At 44.3% G+C, this 21,520-nt stretch overlaps 1 protein-coding gene across 3 annotated transcripts in view; it reads left to right on the top strand.

Moving 5' to 3' along the window:
* The window catches only part of idh3a (isocitrate dehydrogenase (NAD(+)) 3 catalytic subunit alpha), a 28,116-nt gene extending 16,574 nt beyond the window's left edge, over window positions 1-11,542 (top strand). For all 3 annotated transcript variants that reach the window (XM_078532513.1, XM_078532514.1, XM_078532515.1), the window contains 3 exons: window positions 1,041-1,125; window positions 3,791-3,943; window positions 10,678-11,542. In XM_078532513.1, coding sequence (XP_078388639.1) covers window positions 1,041-1,125; window positions 3,791-3,943; window positions 10,678-10,761 — 322 coding nt within the window. In that variant the 3' untranslated portion in view covers window positions 10,762-11,542. The remainder of the gene's footprint in view (window positions 1-1,040; window positions 1,126-3,790; window positions 3,944-10,677) is intronic.
* Window positions 11,543-21,520: the final 9,978 nt, after the last annotated feature.

Consider the following 21,520-nt stretch of genomic DNA (forward strand, 5'->3'; position numbering starts at 1 on the left):
TGCCTCGATGGTTGCTGTGGTCGCCCTTGTTCTTCTGCAGGGTCACAATCTTTCAAGTAGTGCCATGGGATCTTTAATGTCCACCTGAGAGGGCAGACAGGGCCTTGATTTAATGTCACATCCGAAAGCCTGAACCTCTGACAGTGCAGCAGCGTCTCATCCAAAAGCTGACATTTCTGACACTCCAGGACAGTCCTGCACTGTCAACCTGAACCCAAAACCGTTTGACTCAAAGACACGAGGGCTACCCACTGAGACACAGCTGATTCCTTAAGTTAAGACAACTCGCCCATTTCAGGTGTTAGGAGGCAAGGTTGCACAGGTTAAGCTTGTATCCAGTGGAGTTTAGAAGAGTAAGAGGCAACATGATTGAAACATAAGATCCTTTGGGGTCTTGATCTGGAGAGGATGTTTCCTGTTGTGGGAGAATCTAGTGCTGGGGGGTGGTGGGGTCACTGTTTAAAAACAAGGGGTCACCCATTTAGGACAGAGATGAGAAATCTTCTGAGAATTGAGTCTTTAGAACTCTTCCTCAAAAGGCAGTGGAAGCAAAGTTTTTGAATATTTTTAAGACAGAGGTAGATAGATCCTTGATAAGCTAGGGGGTGAAAGATTGTCGAGGTAGGTGGGAATGTGGAGTTGAGGTTGAAATCGGATCAGCCATGATCTTATTGAATGGCAGAGCAGGCTCGAGGGGCCGAGTGGCCTACTCCTGCTCCTAATTTGTATGTTCGTATGTTAATGGGTATAATAAACCTTGAGCTCACTTAAGCTGATAGAAACTAGTAGAGCATTAGTTCATGCTAAATTTAATGTTGCTGTTTACAACAAATATCAACTTGTGTTGGCAATAACTGTGTATTTGTGATTTTCTAGTGTTCCTCTGCACAGTTGCCGGGCGGTGGCGGGCTCTGAGCGCGGTTGCCGGACGGTGGCGGGCTCTGAGCGCGGTTGCCGGGCGGTGGCGGGCTCTGAGCGCGGTTGCCGGGCGGTGGCGGGCTCGCTAAATGTTATCTTGAGTTTTCTTTTCTGTGTTTCAGTGATCTTTGTGCTGGATTAATTGGAGGACTGGGAGTTACACCAAGTGGGAACATTGGGGCAAATGGAGTCGCAATCTTTGAGTCTGTAAGATGAGTTGTATCTCGCAGCAATATTAAAATGATCTTTTACAAGTTGTATTTTGCACAATCGTGCATTTTGAATTGAAAAAAAATTCACTCGAGATCCAGTAGATCTCAAATGGAGCTATGTACTGAGAGGACTCATTGTTTAGTTTTCCCTCTCGCCCATTCTTGGCAATATTCAGGTGGATCACCCCCAGACTTAACCTGCACCCACCTCAATTTCCAGATTTGGATATTCTAATTGGACAAATGTAGCCCTGAGTCCCAGAAACTGGCACCTGGAAACAAGAATAGAAACCCTACTGCTGCTACAGGCCAGAGGGACTCCAGGACCTGCTGGCTACTGCCACAAACCACAGTCAAAAAGCCTCTGCACCGGATACCTGCTGGTTCGGTGGGTTGGGGAAGGGCAGGATGTGCAAATGGAGGCAATCCTGCCCCTTCATAGCCTCTCCAGCCTTGCTCCTGACTCCACTCAGCTTTTGCAATCCCTGGCCAGCCTGGAACAATGACTGAGGCCCACTAACTGTGGGTGGTCTTGTGGACAAGTTGAGCTGAGAGAACACAACGTGAATTCAAGGCTACGGTGGGGCGAGAGGGAGCTTTAGAGGAAGTTTGGCCCCATGGGCTGGTGAACAGGAAGGATGCGGCAGAGGCAACTGATCAAATGATCTCAATCTAAGTGATAGAAGCTGATTGCACTTGTTAGAGGTGAGGGCGGGGGACACGGACGAGAGGTTTAAGAAGATCTTTTGCTGCAACAGAAAGGAAACCAGGGGCTATCTTTGCTTTCCAGGAATAGTGCGCAGCCAAGAATAGGACCCTGATACTGCTTTATGTGGTCCAGCCTGACCTGGCAGTTGATGGTTAAGCATGTTGTCCACCATATCAGGTCTGTGTTCCTTCGACTTAAGGGAGTGAAGATGAGAGCAGAACCAGAGGGAATGCCCAGGTTGAGATAAGAGTAATGGTTTTACTGGGGACTAGAGCATCATAAATGGAGGTTAGAGTGTAGTTAAGCAAGCCAGCTGCAGAAATGTTGTGGTGAATTGGGGCCTGAGGGAGGGTTAGGCTGTTGAAATTCTGAAGGTGCAGTTTGAATTGGGAAAGAGTTCTTATCTAGGGTGAGACACACAAAAAAGTAAACATATTAGACTCAATGTTAACTCCTCCTGCCTCTTCACAGATGCTGCCAGACCTGCTGAGTATTTCCAGCACTTGTTTTTATTTCAGATCTCCAGCATCCACAGTATTTTACTTTTATTACAGAACAAAGCAAGGTTGGAAGGATATTTGGATGGAGAGGGGGACACAAGAAAGTGATGAGAGATGACCTTTATCTGATACAATGGGAATCGTGAGGCCATGTGAGATAACAAGATCAAAAGGGTGCTCGTGACTATGGGTTGTGGAGTTTACATGTAGAGCGAAGCTAAGGAAGGATAAGAGAGCAGTGAGATCAAGAGGGAGAGCATGATGTTGGAGGTTAAAATCATTTGAGGGTGAGAAGTCGCTCAATGCAGAGGCTGAGGGAAGGAAGCAGTGAAGCTATCTTACTGAAAAATTGGCACTTGGATGGACGCTAAGGAACAAGGTTTTTAAATAAGAGGTGAGAGGGATGGAACAAGATGATCAAAGGAGAAGGTGCCAGAGGAGTAAGGGTACAAAGCAAGGCATAAGCTGCTGATACATCTGCCATGAGAGTCTGGGAAAAAAAAGATTGCGAGGTCCAGATCAGTCATGATGTAATGGAATGGCAGAATAGGCTTGAGGGGCTGAATGGTTTGCTCCTGTCCCCTTGTGTTCTCCCAGAAATTACTGACCGACTATTAGGAGCAGGAGCCCTGACCTGCTGAGATTAACCCTACATTGCTAATTCAGCGCAGGCTGAGAATGGAACCCTTGATCCGGGTTGTATAGTTTGCTATACTTGGCACTGCTGTGTTTGCCTGGCACTTCCTGTGCCTGCCCACAGGAGAACTCTGTTTAGCCATTTTTATTCTTTCCTGAGATATGGGTGTCACCAGCAACTCCATGCATTTTTTGCCTTTGAACTGAGTGACTGGCTAGGCCATTTCAGAGGGTGGTTAGGAGTCAACCACATTGCTGTGGGCTCTGGAGTCACATAGGCCAGACCAGGTAAGGACGGCAGATTTCCTTCCCAAAAGGACAGAGTGAACTGGATGGATTTTTACGACAGTCAATGATAGTTTCGTGGTCACCATTACTGAGACTAGCTTTCAATAGCAGATTTGATTAATTAATTGAATTTAAATTCCACCAGCTTCCATGATGGGAATTGAACCCATGTCCCCAAAGCATCTTTAGCTCTGAAGAAGAGTTATACGGACTTGAAACGTTAACTCTGTTTCATTCTTCACAGATGCTGCCAGACCTGCTGAGTTTTTCCAGTGTTATCTGTTTTTTTTTTCCTCCAAAGCATTAGTCTGGGCCACTTAATTACAAGTCTAATGACAATACCCCTATGCCACTATCTCCTCACAATGTAACGATCAGAGTTATTTGGATTGGATTTATTCAATGCAACCAGATAATTTTCCTCCAATTTGTAAAGAATTAGAGAAGTTTGTGTAAATATTTGAATCTGCTGCACCAGAATCGCATGTAGTTTGCTCATTGTCCACTGCTCTTTCCCCCTTGCTCAGGTTCATGGTACTGCACCAGACATCGCTGGGTTGGACTTGGCAAATCCCACAGCCCTCCTGTTAAGTGCTGTAATGATGTTGCGACACATGGAACTCCACAGTCCAGCTAAAAAAATAGAAGCTGCCTGCTTTGAAACAATTAAGGATGGAAAGGTAGGCACAGTAAGAATATGTTTCAAAATAAATCAGGATTTCCTGATCCTTTCTCGACAGCTGAACACTTAGAAATTTGATTTACATCCCAACAGCTTCACTTCACTATACTCCCAAATCTGAGAGCCGCACTTGAGTCTAGCATGTCATCTAGCACTGAGCAAGTTCTGCATTGTCTGCGATGCCGCCTTTCAGATGAAACGTTAAACGTCTGCTCCCTCAAGTGGGTATAAAAAATCCCATGGCACTATTTCAAAGAGGAGCATGGGAGTTCTCCCCGGTGTCTTGGTTAATATTTATCCCTCAGTTAAGATCACTAAAACTGGTGATCTAGTTGTTGTCACATTGCTGTTTGTGGAAGCTTACTATGTGGAAATTAGCTGCAGCAATTCCTACATTACAACAGTGAAAACACTTCAAAAGTACTTCATTGGCTGTAAAGCATTTTAGAATGTTCTGAGGTTGTAAAATGTGCTATGTAAATGCATATCGCTTTCTCCAGAAGCTGTAACAGAGAATCAGAGCTGAATCATAAAATGATATAGCATAGGAAGAGGTAGCCAGGCCATTATGCCTGTGCCAGCCCTTGGAAAGAGCTATTTAATTAGTCCTGCTCTTTCCCCAGAGCCCTACAAAGTTTTCCCCTTCGAGAATTTGTCCAATTCTCTTTTGAAAGTTATTGGAGTTGCTTCCATCGCCCTCTCGGGGCAGTGCAGTCCAGATCACATCCCAGCTTGTTGTGTAATGACACAGGGCAGTGCAGTCTGGATCACATTCCAGCTTGTTGTGTAATGACACAGGGCAGTGCAGTCCAGATCACATTCCGGCTTGTTGTGTAATGACACTTTTCCTGGTGCTACCCTCTGGCTCTTTTGTTACTCATCTTAAACCTGTGCCCTCTGGTTACGGATTCTCCTGCCACTGGAAGTATTAGAAGAAAAGTCTTGTTGGGCATACTGATAAATGATTCTGGTAGCTCAAGCCCAAGAGGCACACACTTTTGTGTATACGGTGCAGAAGTGGTTTAGTCATTTGTTGCCTTATCTGGATCCCACCCCTGCCCCCAACATCTTAGCACAGAATAGTCCAGCACAGAAGGCTGACTGAGCCTACACAGGCTCTTTGAAAAGTAATCGAGTCAGTCCCGCTCCCCCACGCTTTCCCCATATCCCTGCAATGTTTTCTCCATCAAATATTTATCCAATTCATTTTTTTAAAGCAACTATGGAATCTGCATCCTCCTTCGCTTATCAGGCAGTATATTTCAAATTAAAGCCACTCATTGCATTTAAAAGGAGTTTTTCTTCATGTTGCCGTTGGCTTTTTTACCAATCACCTGAAACCTGTTCCCTCTGTTTATCAACTTTTCAGCCAGTAGAAACCATTTCCCTTTATTTACTCTGTCATGATTTTAACCACCCCTATCAAATTTCCTTAGTCTTTCCTGCTCTAAGCCGCACAATCCCCGCTTCTCTAGTCTGTCCAAATAATTATAACACCTCATTGGTATTATAGGGGACATTGATAGATTAAGTGAATGAGCAAAGTAAATGGGGGAAAGTGTGCAACCATCCACTCTTACCTCTGACGTACCCTAAGGATCTATCTTTGGCTCCTTGTTTCTCATCTACTTGCTACCCATTGATAACATCGTTGGAAGAATTGGTGTCAGGTTCCACATGCACAGCAATGGCACCCAACTCAACCTTGTAACCACTTCTCTTAATTCCCTCCACTGCCTTGTCATTAAGCTGCTTGTCAGATATCCAGTTCTGTACAATTTTCTTCAGTTAAGCATTGGAAGGACCAAAGTCATTATCTACAGCTTCTGCCACAAACTTTATTCCATAGCCACCGATTTCACCCTCTCCTTGTTTACTGTTTCAGGCTGTAACAAACTGTTGCAATCTCAGCTTCTTGTTTTGATCCTGAGTTGAGTTGCTGACCCCATATTTTGTCCATTGCAAAGACCACCTACTTCCATCTCCATAACATCACTTGTCCCCACAGCTCACCATATCTGCTGTTGAAACCCTCACCCATGCTTTTGTTGCATCCAGCCTCAACTATTTCATTGCTCTCTTAGCCAGCCATTCATTATTTTGCCCTCCATAAATGACCTCATTGCTCTGCTATCTGTATCCTGGCCTGCACTAAGTTCCCCTCAGCCATTACCCCATGCTCTCTGGCATACCCCGACACCTTAATTTTAAATTTCTCATCCTTATGTTCAAATATCTCTAAGATAGCAGGTGGGTTGGAGGAAGGGAGGGTTCTATCTTAGGAGCTGAGGTTGAGGTGGAAATCAGATCAGCCATGATTTTATTGAATGGCAGAGCAGGCTTGAGGGGCTGAGTGGCTGACTCCTCTCAATTCATATGTTCGTATGTAGCTGGCTGTTTTTCAGTGATAGGGATGAATGTCTATGCTGACTCTAGGGCTTCTGGGATAATATACTTGGGACAATATTGCCTCAAGTCCCAACAGATCCACACTTTGTTTGAAATTGGTCTAGTGAGACGGCATGAGGTTGACATGGGTGGAAAGTGCTAAGATTCGCAGTGGCGTCTTACTTGAGATGGGAAGAATGTTGTGTGCAGTAGAGGAAGATTTACCCTGAGTCAGGCTGCAACATTTCTGACTGACTGCTCAAGACTGACCCCTTAGTTCTAGACTCTCCGACCAAGGAAAACACGCACCCAGCATCCACCCGAATGATGTGTTTGATTGGGTAGATGCTGAGAGGATGTTTCCCCTGGCTGGGGAGTCTAGAGCCAGGGGTCACAGTCTCAGAATAAGGGCACAGCCATTTAGGACACAGATGAGACGTTTCTTCACTCAATGTTTCACGGGTCTTTGAGCTTTCCTACCCCAGAGAACTATGGATGCTAAGGCTTTGAAAATATTGGATACAAAGATTAATAGATTTTTGGATAATAAGGCAATTAAGGGATATCAGGATAGTGCAAGAAGTTGGAATTAAGTAGAAGATCAGCCAAGGTCATGTTCAGTGGTGGAGCCGGATTGAAAGGTTGAATGGGCTACCGCTGCTATTTCTTATGAAACTTGAATGTTTCTATTTCCTGATACTTGTTCTGCTTTCCTCAAATATATCTTTAGTTTGAAAATACAAACCTTGTTAGGTTGTTAGTCTCATTTGGGATGGATATTGTGCTCCTCTTTTGAAATTTGCCCTCCACCCCAACCTACTCATTATTTTCTTCCCGCTCGCTGTTTTATATTGGGGAGCACTTCCAGGAGAACTGGTGACCTTTCTTGGTACCTCACCAACTGGCCATTGTTTGCATACCAACCTCGAGTCAAAAGGTTCTTGGGCTATACAGTGTCAAGGGGATTACCGCTGTGCCTTATTCATGCTTTCCCCGCCAGCCTAAAATCAGTGGTGGGATGGATCAACTGTGGCACTCCTGTCCTGGGTGAGAGCTGACTGCGAGAGGGGCCACGCGCATTTAACTCTTATATTCATTTGGGTTCGGAATGAAAGCGGGGCTGTAATTAAATGATGTCCCATGTGTTAGATAGAATGTCAGAAAGTAAAGACTATGTTTCTGATGTCAGTGACATGGCTGCAGTTTATCTTGTGTTTTAAGTTAGCTGCTTTTGTATATAGTTTAATTGATATGGAGTGCATCGCGTGGAGTGAAGAGAGACTAAAAGTAGGAATAATTGGACTAAGATGCAAGGTTCCGATTTTAAAAAATGTACATTCTGTCCTTTATTGAAGTTTAGTAAGTCCAGTTAAATAGTAAAACTCAGGGCAGTTGGTGAAGTTGGAGCATCATTCGATAGTTCCCTGAAGGAAAGACCAGGGCGCTGAGACTCCAAACAAGTGCAGCAGCAACCTCTACAAGCAGCAGCTATAATTACAGTATAACCACTTTCCATATCTGGACAATAGGATATATATGTCACGCTTACAGGCTTAAATTTTTCATGTGTAGGAGGTTTGAAAGGCCTTGGTTTGTGTATTCTTGCTTTATCATGGTGAGGAATCTGCTGTAATAAAAAGGCAGAACAATCAGAAAAAAAGTGTTGTATTTATCCAGCATAACTCTTCTTCCTTTATGATACACCATCTAATAAAGATAATTTCTTCAGATGTCAAAACTTTAGATTTCCTCTTAAATATTCTGGCGATGAGTCAGCTCCCTTTAAACATCTAATTCTGAGCACTGAGCTGATATTCTTCTGAAGATGAATTGAGTTTCCTCTTGACTGCCACTCTCCTCGATTGGTTCCCTAAGCTGCATGTCTCCTTCCATGATCAGCTGGGTTCGTTCCTCGTCTGCAGTAACGAAATTACTTTAACGGCTTCTGTTATGCCTTTTTCATTTCATTGGTGGACAGGATGTTGCATCACCCTGGCCTTGTTGACCTATCGATGATAGCCTTAGAACATGATGATGATGGTGATAGATCATAGTATTGTTTAAAACTTGAAGTTAAAGCCCGCATGATTTCACTTAAACATCCTTTCAGTAAATTGTACCACCTGGAGACCGTAATGATTGGTTGGATAGATCAAATCTCAAACTTCTAGCTGGCAAACTTCCTGATCCTTTACTGACCAGCCCCATGAGTTCTGTGTAACTTCATCAAGGCCTCTCTCTCCTTTTTACTAGAAAATGTCACCCATTGTTTCTTCATAGCACCATCTGGTTTTGCTGCTTTTCAACAGCCCAACAGATTTCAATGTTAAGATGAGTTTTTCCTCCATTAACACTTCTGGTTGAATATCCAGCTTGAACATTATGTTTTTTTTAAAAAATGGATTTAAATTGCTAAAAATCACCCTCACCTCAAACTCGCTTTGATGCCTTCTGAATAATAAATCAAACATTAAATCTCAATCAGATTTCCACTCCTGCCTTTGCACTGGAATGTTCTCATCAAAATTACAAGTGTCATTCATTCTGGTTGTGAATATTTTCACCCCTCATCCTTCTTGCCCTCGCTGTAGCCTTTGACATAGTTGGCCTCCCTCCTTCTCCAACAACTCACTTCCACTGTACAGCTCAGTGTGACTACCTTGCCTGATTCTACTCTTACCTAACTAGTTGTGGTCTAGGAATCTCCTGCAATGGTTTTTCTTTCTGCACCCACCTGTTATGCCTGGAGTCCCCCGGGGATCTTTCCTTGCCCCCTCCTAATTCTCATCTAGTTACTGCCATCCCCAACAACAGCATCCAAAACACAACTTCACGTTCCACATGTATGCTGAGGACACCCAATTCTACCTCACCACCACCTCTCTCATCCCCTCCAGTACCCCTCTTAGATCACTGGGATGTCACAAGACTGTAATATTTTTAATAATAATAGGTTTATGGGTGAGTGTGGATGGTTCTGTCTGTGTGATTGATTTAATTGAATTAGTCAGATAGCAAGGTTGAAATTATTAAGAGTTAAGTGTAAAGCAGACTTGAAATGGAGATGGATAAGCTAGGATGAGGGTTCTACAGAGTAGATGTGAATGAAATTTGCATTTTTAGATAAGTGAAGGGGTTATTGGATTTTCAAAGGGACGCTAGGATGTTTACAACTAAGTTAAGCAAAGCTAAGCATAACATTTATTTTTCCCTAAGGTACTGACCATATTGGCAACATGAAAGATTTTTATATTATGAGAAAAGTAAATTTCCAAAGACATGTAGAACAATGGGATTTTACACAAAGAGAGAGAAGCATATATAAGGAAGGATGGAAGGTTGGGGGTGGCCGTGTAACATCTTGAAAGGTACACTGTGTAAAGCAGCCTTGGGGAAACAGCCTTTAGCCACTTTTGCAGAAGTCTGTGTCCAGTAACTAAAGTTGTGTTAAAAGCCTTTGGAATTCTACTGTCAAGTGGGTGCTGTGGTAACCTTGCTGGATTGCTTTTTTAAATTAAAAATCTATTTTGGACTGTTGCCTTAAAGGGAGTGTGTAGTTGGGGGTCAGGTTAATTAGGAATTTGGGGATTTGTTATAATATCAAGTAACTAATCTTATGCCTGTGTTTGAATTCTTTTGATGTTTCAATTTAATTTTTAAAATCTCTACTCACTACTTCTGAATTCAGTGCACAAATCGTCTCGTAATAAATATAAATTGCAAAACCGTTGTAATAGTGTGGCCAAGTTTCCCTTGTGGATTTGGTCTGCCTGGCACATATCACCTGCCACGTCTTAACAGGGACATCCAGTCTTGGATGAGCTGAACTTTCCTTCAGTTAACTATTGGGAAGACCTAAGGCATAGTCATAGGTCCCCACCATGAACTCTGCTCCCCAACCACTGATTCCATTCTCCTTCTTGACCATTGTTTTGAGCTGAACCAGACTGTTTGCAGCCTCTACATCCTGTTTGACCCTGCGTTCTATGAAGTGCCTTGGAATATTTTGCTATGTTACAGACTATGAATACAATAAAAGCTGTTTTCCAAGTTAAAGGCTGCAGAATTTTAGCTTTGGTTGACATGACTGGAAACCTCTTTTCCCTTTTTAGAGCTTATAGTTAACCAGAGTGACTACCATCGTTTTTGATAAGCTAATCTGGCATCAAATGATGTGCTGCTCTTCTTACCAAATCGAATTTGTTAGATTTCCTATTGAAAGTTTGATCTGGTGGGTACCTTCCACCGGGGCACAACAGACATTGTACATGACCGAGAACATCAGACCACAGCAATTCTTCCTATTTATCTCATCCAGCCTAAGCCATATTGATCTTTTTACAGGTGCTGACCAAAGATCTTGGAGGCAATTCTAAATGCTCTGAGTTCACCAGTGAAATCTGTCGAAGAGTGCGGGATCAAGATTGAGTCACCATCTTGCAAAACCAACTCCAGCGCACAGAATCCACCCATTACTGCCGTGTAAACAACTGCTGTAAATTGTCATTTAAATGTGCTGCAATTTTGCATCATAACTTTCAGTTGAAATCTATAATTTGCTGTCTTTTAGTGGCATTCCAATTTTTCTATTTATTGAGTACTTTTGTTCAGACCACAAAGTATTGTCTTTTTTTTTAATCGAAAGCTGCTAGTAAGATTGGGCATGAGATTTCATTGTTCACTGCCATCCCCTCTAATTAAAATTGATTTCAAAATGTCGTCTTCCATTTTGCCAACTCATTGAAAAGCTGTTTAAATGTCATTGCTTTAAAGATCTAAAGCTGCCTCTATTCTGCTGTCGAAGATGGGCTTTTGCGTTCGATTAAGAAAACATTGTGTTGCAAGCTGACCCTGACCACAAAACTGGCCACACCCCAGATTGAATTCATTACCATGACAAGTTCTGCTACTTACTTGTGCATATTTAAAAATTAAGCTAGTTTTTCAGGCTCAAGGATAAATTTTAAAAGCTTTTAAATATTTTTTAATTTACCAGAAACTGACTATTGTACACCAGTGAATCTAGTATAAAGTGTTCTGTATATTTTTTTAAAGTCATTTTCAGTTATTTAATATTGAGTTACGCAAGCCAGGTGGACTGAATCTGATTAAAAATGCTTATTTTTAGTGATAAACCCATTTCAGCTGTATTAATAAAGCTGCAATACACAAAGTTACCACTCTTACATTAAAAAATATTCCTTAATCTGTTTTAAGTTTTTAAGAGTTACATTTTGAAACTCTGCCCAACATGTCTGTGGCAGATTTTGTTTGCAGATAATCAAATGAGTTTGAGCAGCAAACGGAGCAAAATAATTCAGGAATGTAATTGCATACAAAGCAGAAATTCTTGGCCTGTGCTGATTATTTTGAGTTTCGAATGTGTGAAGTCCAATCATGGTGATGTTGGCAAAGTTTCATTGTGGTCCCCGTCCCTGAAGAAAAATTTGGAGCTCGGATTGGACATCTCAAACTAAAACTTTTTTTTTTCTTTCCAATAGATAAGCAAAGCAGCATTGGGGAAATAGGGTGCGATACCAGTACTCACCATAAGCCCACTAACTCCCAGTGGTACCTTGACTACTCTTCTTCGAACCCTGCTTCTATTGTATAAGGACTCTGTTCCCTTCTCCTCATTTCTCCATCTCCATCTGTTCGGATGATGCATGGTGAGAAAGAATGCACAGAGATTAGAACACATAAAAAAAAAAATTCGGAAGGCAAAGAGAAACTATGGAATCAAATTACCAAGCAACATAGTAAAATGTTTTACTGCACATCAAAAAAAACGTGGAAGGTGGAATAGGGCCAATTAAGGAATAGACTTTGTTCACCACCTGTGACAACTCCCTGCTGGTATACAAAGTGCAGTCGATGGTGATATTAACTTAAAAAGTTCAACAGATTTTTCTTAAATGAATCCTTAGGGAGCATGGAGGTGAACGTTTGTGAAAGATTGTTCCAGCCATTAATTGTTCTTGGGGCAGGGAGGCAGAAGGAGTTAGCAGGGGAAGTACGATGGGGTGTATACAGTTGGAACTGTTGGTTATGAACTCTTCAAGCTTAGGCATGTTTGGCCTTGATGTACTACATAGAAATATTTAATTGACCAGTCAAAGTCTTATTTAAGCATGTCGACCTGTAGACCATTCTTTGGTTCTGGAGACAGTGCCAGCCCAGCAATTGGTGATACCAGAGAGCTAGAACAGGTCGACATGACATTGGTTGATGAGGTGAGTAATGAGATAAGTGCGTTTAAAATTTGTCCAGCAGGTCGTTATAATGGGTCTATTGTGTAAGTGGAGAGTATTGCTGTGCTTCCTGCTGTTTTTTGTGCTAGTTTGCTGATTTTCAGTCCACACTGCTGGCTAGCAGCAATGCCGAAGGGAGAGCCAAATGTGGAAGTCTCTCCTGTCAGTACACAGCCTCTCTATCCGCAAGTCCTCTGCTGTGTCCCCTCAGGACGACACACACAAACCAGGTCCCATGTGGCCTCAGGTTAAAGCTTCTGAGGAGCTCAGAGGAGATTTGTCCCCCAGGCGCTCACTCTGTAGACACACCCTGGCTGTCATGAACCAAACTCCCAGCTGTGGGCAAATAGCTCCACCACCTTGGGGATACCTGGAGAGAGTCAAAGACTAAGGGAGTAAGTTTGTGATAAAAATCTGGAGTGGAGCCCAAAGGATCATTGGTGTCTAAACATGTATCTTTCTGGCAACTCCTGCAAGAAAGCCAGTGCGGAATATAGTGCTCTGCATTCCTTTGCACCCAACCAGGGAGGTTGAGATTGGCATCCTGACATTTGGGCAGCCCATGATCTTGATAAATTTTGCCCTGACTTGTACCCTGGAGAGAATACTCCAGCTTTGCTATACAGCGTTAACACAGCTTGGGGCACAGCAGTCACAAGCAATAAGCCCAACTTGATTGGTGTAGACAACAGGTGCAACGGGCTGTTTCTGGCAGTGGGGCATTCATTATGTTCCACTAGTCAGCCTCCATTCGCCAAGTCAGGCAGTCTGATTTGTAAGGTGCTGACCCACCAAAGTCCATCTGATTCACTGGGTGCTTGGATCATAGAGTCTCTGCTCACCTACTGGACCAAATCCATCACACCAAGGCAAATGAAAAAAGATGTCAACTCTTCTATCAGCAAGCTGGAACATAAGGACCACGTGCACCGGACTGATGGATGACATGCAGCTGGTCGATAATGCACATAAGACAGCTGAGATCAACATGAAACTTGATAGGCTTGATTGACATAGCTTCCCTACAAGAGAATGAGTGGATCACTGGAAAAAAAACATTACACTTTCATCTGGCAGGGGGAGAGTTCAGAGGGAACTCTCTGCTTTCAATGATGGAACTCCCCACAAATGGTTCAGAGTGTTTTCTCTCCAACTGCCTCTCAACTCAAACAGGGCCAGTTAACCTAATGAGTATCTATGCGCCAACACTGCTTCACAAAGATGACAGACTAGTTTCTCAAGGAGATTGACACTGTTATCAACAGAATCCCCAAAACAGAACATCTTTACCCACTGGGGGATAGCAATGCAAGAGTGGGCATAGATCTCTGGCTTCGGGCATCCTGGCTTGGGAATGATAAATGAAAATGATCAGTGACTGTTTCAGCTTTGGATGCCACCACAAACGTTGTGTAATTATCACTTTCTTTCAAAACAAACCAGGCCACAAGCTGTCCTGGAGACATTCAAGATCCAGGCATTGGCATCAACTGGACCTGGTCATCACTAGGCATAATTCTAAACAGCATTTCTCAACACTTTTAGCTGGCCACAATACAGATCGCTCCCTGGTGTGCGCCAGGGTTAGGTTGAAACCCTTGAAGCCTTTTCATTCAAAGCAGAAAGGCCGCCCTCATTCAATGTCACCCATTCTGCCTCCCCAGATAAAAATCAACAGTTCATCAACTCAGCTGAAAAGGTGCTCTCCATCACCTCACACACACACACACACGGGAAGATTTTTCCCTCACGTCCGGGAAGCTGACTCTGTCACATGTTATTAATGAAATGTTAAAGTTTTTATTTCATTTTTATTTGCTGTTGGAAACCTCAGCCTGCCCGTGGATGACGTTTCCTAAAAGATGCAAAGGCCAATTGGCCATAAGGTTGGATGGGCAGTGAAAAATTTCTTATAATTATAATTTTAATCACCTTAATATGCCTTTCAATTGTTGGCGGGCGCGCGCTCAATGTGACACTGGAGCTTGTTGATAGCTTCACATATCTGGCTCCACCAGCAATCTGTCACTTGATGCTGAAATCAGATGGTACATTGCAAAAACTGCAGCTGTTATGTCCAAGCTGAGTAAGAGAGTGTGGAACAACAGCAACCTGACTGAGAACACCAAACTGTGAGTCCACCAAGCCTGTGTCTTCAGCACACCCCTCTACATGGGTGAGAGCTGGACAACATATGCTAGACAGGAGAAAAGGCGGAACAGTTCCCATCTTCACTGTCTCAGGTGCATCCTGAGCATCTCTTGGCAGGACAAGGTCACCAACTCAGATCCTGGAATGTGCTAATTTCATCAGCATAAACCCATTGCCAAGCCAACAATGTTTGTGCTGGCTCAGCAACGTTCATTGGATGGATGATGGCGGTATACCCAAAGACCTTCGGTATGGTGAACTGGCCAATGGGTCATGACCTCCTGGGCATCCAAACCTCTGTTACAAGGACACCTGCAGATGAGATATGAAGATGGTGGACATTGGCACTGACAACTGGGAGACAGTCACTGACGGCCGTGATCTCTGGAGGCTGACTGTTTGAAAGGACATTAGAAGAGGCGAGAAGAAACAGAAAGCTCAGTTGGCTGAGAAGGGGGCCCAGAGAAATCAGGGGCCAGTGAATCGTGCACCTTCTCAGCCCACTGTCTTCCCCTGCAGCAAACATGGCAGAGAGTACCCTGCCAGAGTGGGGCTTCTGAGCCGCACCAGGTGATGTTTAACACGTAGTTGACCACCAAGGCACAAAGCGTTGTTTCATGAGATGCATACTGTCAAAGAGCATTTTAAATAAAAAAGAGGAGCTGTATTATAAACTAATCAAACTCAAAGACGATAATAACCCTGGTCCAGATGGATTGCATTTCAAAGATTCCAGGGGGGAGACAGCAGAGGCATTACTACTCATATTTAATAATTTGTTAGAAAAAGGTGTACTGCCAGAAGACTGGCAGATAGCTAATGTAATTCCTCTATTTAAGAAGGGAATTATAGACCAGTCAACTTAACATTGGCAGGAAGAAAAATAATGGAATCTCTACTAATAGAGAGAATAGAAGCACATCTAGAAAATAAAAATTTAGTAATGAATAGTCAGCATGGATTTCAAAAGGGAAATTGACCAACCTTATTGCATTTTTTGAGGAGGAAACGAGAGATTAGATAATGGTAATGTAGTAGATGTAATTTATCTGGATTTTCAACAGGCTTTTAATAAGGTGCCCATCATTGACTAATGAATAAGGTCAGATAATATGGTGTCAGGGAACAAATCAATTGTTAGCTGGTATCAAGACAGAAAGTAGAGAGTTGGAATAAAGGGTAGTTATTCAGGCTGACAGAAGGTAGGAAGTGGTGTCCGCAGGGATCAGTGCTGGGACCACTGCTATCCACATTATGTTACATTAACGATTTGGAATTAAAAACACAATTTCTAAATTTGCAGATGACACCAAATTGGGGGTATAGTTAATACTGAGAACTGCCATAAATTACAGGTGGACATTAATAAATTAGCAGACTGGGCAAATAATTGGCAAATGAAGTTCAACACAGATAAAAATGAGGTAGTACATTTGGTAGGAAGAACAGAGAGGCCACTTATTACTTGGAGTCTAGGTGGGGTAGAGGAACAAAGGGATCTCAGAGTACAAATACATTAATCACTAAAAGTTGCACTACAGGTTAGCAAGACCACACAAAAATAAACCAAACAATCTAGTGGGTTACTTTTGAGAAAATAAAATGTTTGAGGAGAAGATAAGGAAGCAAAATGTGTAAATCTCTGGAATCTATTAAAAATGTTTGATTTCCATTTAGAAATGTTATGAGACTGCTTTATTGGAGTGTAAAGCCTGTCCAGACAACCTGAACGTTAAGATAGTAGCTATTGCATGTGTAAAATGGTATGAGGAAATGATTAAGGGTAGGAGATAGAGTACACAAGAAGAGGACACAATATACAAACTGTTTTAAGGGAAGTGAATTTGATAATCTGGCCATCACCTCAGACATTGGAACCGCACAGGGGAAGATAAGCAAAGATCCAGAGGCAGAGATCCCCGTGGACATGGAATGGTTAGGAGATAGCAGACCAGGAAAGAAGTGAAGGGGGATGGTCCTCCCAGGACATGTCAAAAGTGAGGGATAGGGTAATAGTGAAGGTAATGCCCGAGAATCTAGGTTTTGCACCAAAGCGGATAGGACTTTATGAGATAACAATGATTAGCGCTACTTGTGTCTGTGTGGATATGAAAGGGAAGCACTGGCTGCAATTGAAGCATGTTACTAACTGATCTTATTTTACAGAACTAATCGTGACCAGCCAGTGATGACTGGGAGGTCTTGTACTTGAATCCGCAGGAATGATGCTACAACAACAGCGCAAACTGGCCTAACAGGTGGAGGCAAAATGCCACAGCCGCAATTAACTGACCCCCCTTGTCCAGCATTGAGCCCTGGACCAGAGAATGGACTAGTGTTGAGAAAAGCGGACAAAACTCTGTATGATTATGTACACCATGTACACCCATCATTCTAAACATCTCCGATAATGACTTGCCTGAGTGGTGCTCAGGTCAGACCCGAGCACTGTGTGCAGCTCTGGTAAAACAAGTGACAGCCCAGGCGGCTTGGTCTAACGGTGGAGGGCGGCCCATGGCTGCCCCCCCACCCCGGTTCAGGGAATAGGTCGGCTAAAACATTGCCTGGTTAGTGACGTCGCTGCAGTATTTCAAACAGGGACCTCAATAGCAAATTTGATTGATTTGGCATCAGTGGAGCAAAAAGTCTGGATCTTAAGTTCTCAACTTAAGAAAATTCTGGAGAAGGGACAAGGTATCCAGGACAGGCAACTCAGTACGGACCAAGACCTGACACGGATAATTCAGAGCTTGGCCACTGTACTAGAGAGCTATGCTTGGAGCATTAACAAATTGATTAATGTAGAGAGAAACCTCTCAGATGATGCAATCAGGAATGACGTCTGCAACACCTATGGATCATGGATGTTCGAGCAGGCACAGGAAAACCTGAGACAACTTCATGAGGGTGAGGTGCCCCTGTGGATAACAAATGCACACTTGTTTATCCTGTCATTACACGAGAATCATGGTTTGACCGGTTGCCAGCTCAGGGGTCTGACGTGCATATACTAAATGGGATGTGAATAATAATATGTTAATCGGCATTGTTTTGGCAATCCCAGTTATATTGGAAACAACACCCACTAAGACATTATATAGGGTAGAAAATATTGGGGTAATTAGGGGGAAGTATTGTGTAAGGTATCATAATATACTGCCATATGCAGTAGAGATAGCAGATAATATAGTGAGCACCACTTCAGAGAGATGCAGAGTGGAGGCCTCTTCAGTAGTGTGTCCACTTCCAATATACGAGACAGAGGAAGCCGGGTGTGGGTTTAATGCGACAACCGATTGTACAATGGAAGCTATATGGGCTAAGTTGGAACCAACTCACATTGCATATCTGGGTACAGGAGATACTGCATTACCGTGTCACAATGAGAATACCAAAATGGGAACAATTGCTCTTGTCCCATGTCCAGCCCTGTGGTGTGTCCAATCGCTTTTGCACCCTGGCTCTCTTGGTCCCGGGCGAAATGCACAAAGTTATGTGCCCTCGCGAAGGCATCTGTGACTTCATGGATGCATTTGTGGGTGGAGGCTTGTGATATCTCACAAAGGTCACTTGTGGAGCCCTGAAAGGAGCCACTGGCATAGAAATTGAGCGCCGCTGTCACTTTCACAGCCACTGGCAGTGGATGCCCTCTATAACCCCATGGCGCCAAATCCTGCAGCAGGTGCAGATGTGACCGATCAGTTCCCTAGACACGCACAGTCTTCAGCGACACTCGTTCTCGGTCATCTGCAGGAATGAAAGGCAGCGTCCATAGACCCTGGATGTTGCTAAGTGCCGACCAGCGACGGCTTGCTGTGGCTCTTTGGCGGCGTGTGCGGGAGCCCCAGCCGGCCCTTCTTCCTGAGGTTGGTGCTCCTGCCTCTGCGCAGACAGGTGCCTCAGTCATGCTCTCCTCTGTCGTCTTCACGCTCTGTACGCCATGAGGCATACAGCCAGTTCACCAGGATCCATGATCCTGATGTACTCCTCCTGCAGGATGAAAGGGAGAGACACGTGGTTAGCATGGGTGTACTAAGAATCTCTCTTGGTTAAGTCTGAAGGCCCCTTAACGCTTCCTGGAGAGTGCTGGCCACCACTTGGATGGCCAGAGATTAGTGCGCTGCATGGCTGCCTGAAACCCCAACCACCTCTGCCCCACTCCACCTGACCGATTGGCAGTAGCTTTGCCCACTGGGCTGCATGTTGTGCTCTCAGCTCAGGCACAGGCATTCTCCTAACCCGCACTGCAAGGCTGCACCGTTAGCTTGAACCATGGGGGAGACTGGTCCAAACCGGGATTCGGACATTGCAAGGGGCTGTGAGCCCCCACCAGTGACTGCTCCATGGCCCAGCTTTAGCGAGGAGATTGTACAACATGCCCAGTCGTCCAACTATTCTGCAGCCCACTAAAACACTCATTAGTTTGCTGTCTGTGCCCAAGGGGTGAAAAGCTCTGGAGCACTCAGAGGCACTTTGATGTCTCTGCGTTGGTTGAGTGGGCAGATAAGCTAGAAGCCCAACTCCAATCATATCAATGTGGCTGTGCCTGAACTGTCTCAGATGCAGAGGAATGTTCACTTTATATAAGGTGTCCCTAATGTGTGGCCGCTTCCCTCGCCCATCCGCCCTCACCCACCCCACCCCAAATGCTTGTGTTTTACATTCAACTGCAGGACAGCCCTAGATACCCACCCACCCACCCACTCCCCCCCAAGTCACCTCAACCGCAGTGTTGCCCTTGCCCACCCTCCTCACCCAACCCGCCTCAGTTTTGAAATCCAACAGGTGACCCTGGTGAGCGCTGAGGAACATTACTGTGTACTCACCTCCGATTTCCCCTCAAAGTGCAGCCCGCCAAGCGCAAGCCCTTTTTTTATGGTGTTGTGAAACACACCGACATGCTTTCCCACCGATGTGGGCACATGATCCAGCGGGCCAGGGGAAGAACAATTCCGGTGGGCAGGCCTAATAATGATATGCAGATGTATTACAATGAGGTTCCCGACGTCCAATGGTGGGAAACGCGGCCTGCCATCGACGGGTTGAGTGGATGATCGCAAACTGGTTTCATGCCGTCGTGAACCTGATTGCGCCATATTGTCCGCTCGTGCCACTGAACACGCCCGACGCTGGCAGGCATGGAAAATCCTAGCCAATATTTCCTTATGCCATTGGGTTCATACTTTGTTTCACAATGCCCCTGTCGGAGTGCCTTGGGACATTTCATTAATTCATTTGCTATTTATTAACATTTCATTTCAGTGCATTAAAGTTGTTCTTGCTGGGTGACTGCTTGGCAGAACATCTCCGCTCAATCCAGAAGTGTGACCCCGAGCTTCATTTTAAATGCCTGCCTTGCTCCTACTCTGCCCTCTCTGTCCTTGGCCTGCTGCAATGTTCCTATGAAGCTTGAGGAACAGCACCTCATCTTTTGACTTGGCAATGTATAGCCTTCTGGGCTCAGCATTGAGCTCCCAACAGTTTTAGATCATAACCTCTGCCCTCTTTTTATTTCATTTTTCTTTGCTGGTTCATTCTTTTCCCTCTTTCATTTTTCCCTCTCTTTTGCTTGTTTTTGCTTTTGGGCAGCAGCTATTCATAACCCTGCCATTCACACCTCCTCTAGCCACATCTTATGTTTTTTTGGCTTTACCCATTTCCACTCACTTTGGCTTTTGTCATTTAATCACTCCTGCCCTCCAACCGATCGCAAGACCTTCCCTTTTGTTCTTCCCGCACACCCCCATCCCCCATTTCACTTGCACAAAATCAGAACATGACTAACATTTCGAAATTCTGAAGAAAGATTACAGAATCGTTAACTCAATTTCTCTCTCCACAGATGCTGCCTGACCCCGTTGAGTATTTCCAGCATTTTTCTATTTTTATTTTGGACTTTTAACGTCGAATGGACTGCCACGGTTTAAGAAGGCAGCTCAGTGCCACTTTCTCAAAGGCAATTAGGGGCAGGGAGTAGCTGGGGGCCTTGCCCACATCCCGCGAAAGAATAAAACAAAAACTGCATTATTTTGGTTTTTGAGTCACCTCCGGTGTCCTGGCCAATATTTATCCCTCAATGAACATCGCAAAAATATATTGGGCGGGATTCTCCACACCCACCCGCTGCCGGGATCTTCCGGTCCCGCTGCAAGTCAATGGACTTCTGGCTGGGGCGCCGCCTCGCCCACTGCGGGGGGCGGGGGGGGGTCCCACCTGCAAAGGGGCCGGAAAATCCCAGCCATTACCTGGTCGCTATCACAGTGCTGTGTGTGAAACTCAATGGCTGGGATTTTCCGGTCCTGGGTATGGTGGGTCCCGCTGTGGAGGGTGCGGCCAGCCATTCAAACTTCCGATCACTTCGCCCAGATTGGGAGACCCTGCTCGGGAGAAGGGGCCGGAAAATTCTGTGGCCAACGTGTGGAATTTGGCTGTTGCATCTCTCACGATGTAAGAGGTAGGAGGTAGATGGATTCTTGCTCGGCAAGGGAATCAAGGGTTATCGGGGGTAGATGGGAATGTGGAATTTAGAACACAGACAGATCAGCCATGATCTTATTGAATGGTGGGGCAGGCTGGAGGGGTTGAATGGCCTACTCCTGCTCCTACTTCGAAATGCCATAACATTGACTAAATTTCAAAAGTACATCATTGGCTGTAAAAGTGCTTTGGGAATATCTGAGGTTCTGACCAGGTGCTATTGAAATGCAAGGCTTTTTCCATTCAGACTGAATAACTAACTCATTAAATTTAAAAAAAGCTGCATTAACAAGCAAAAAGAACTCATT

Source organism: Cetorhinus maximus, chromosome 30 (assembly GCF_964194155.1).
Source record: "Cetorhinus maximus chromosome 30, sCetMax3.hap1.1, whole genome shotgun sequence".
Classification (NCBI taxonomy): domain Eukaryota; kingdom Metazoa; phylum Chordata; class Chondrichthyes; order Lamniformes; family Cetorhinidae; genus Cetorhinus; species Cetorhinus maximus.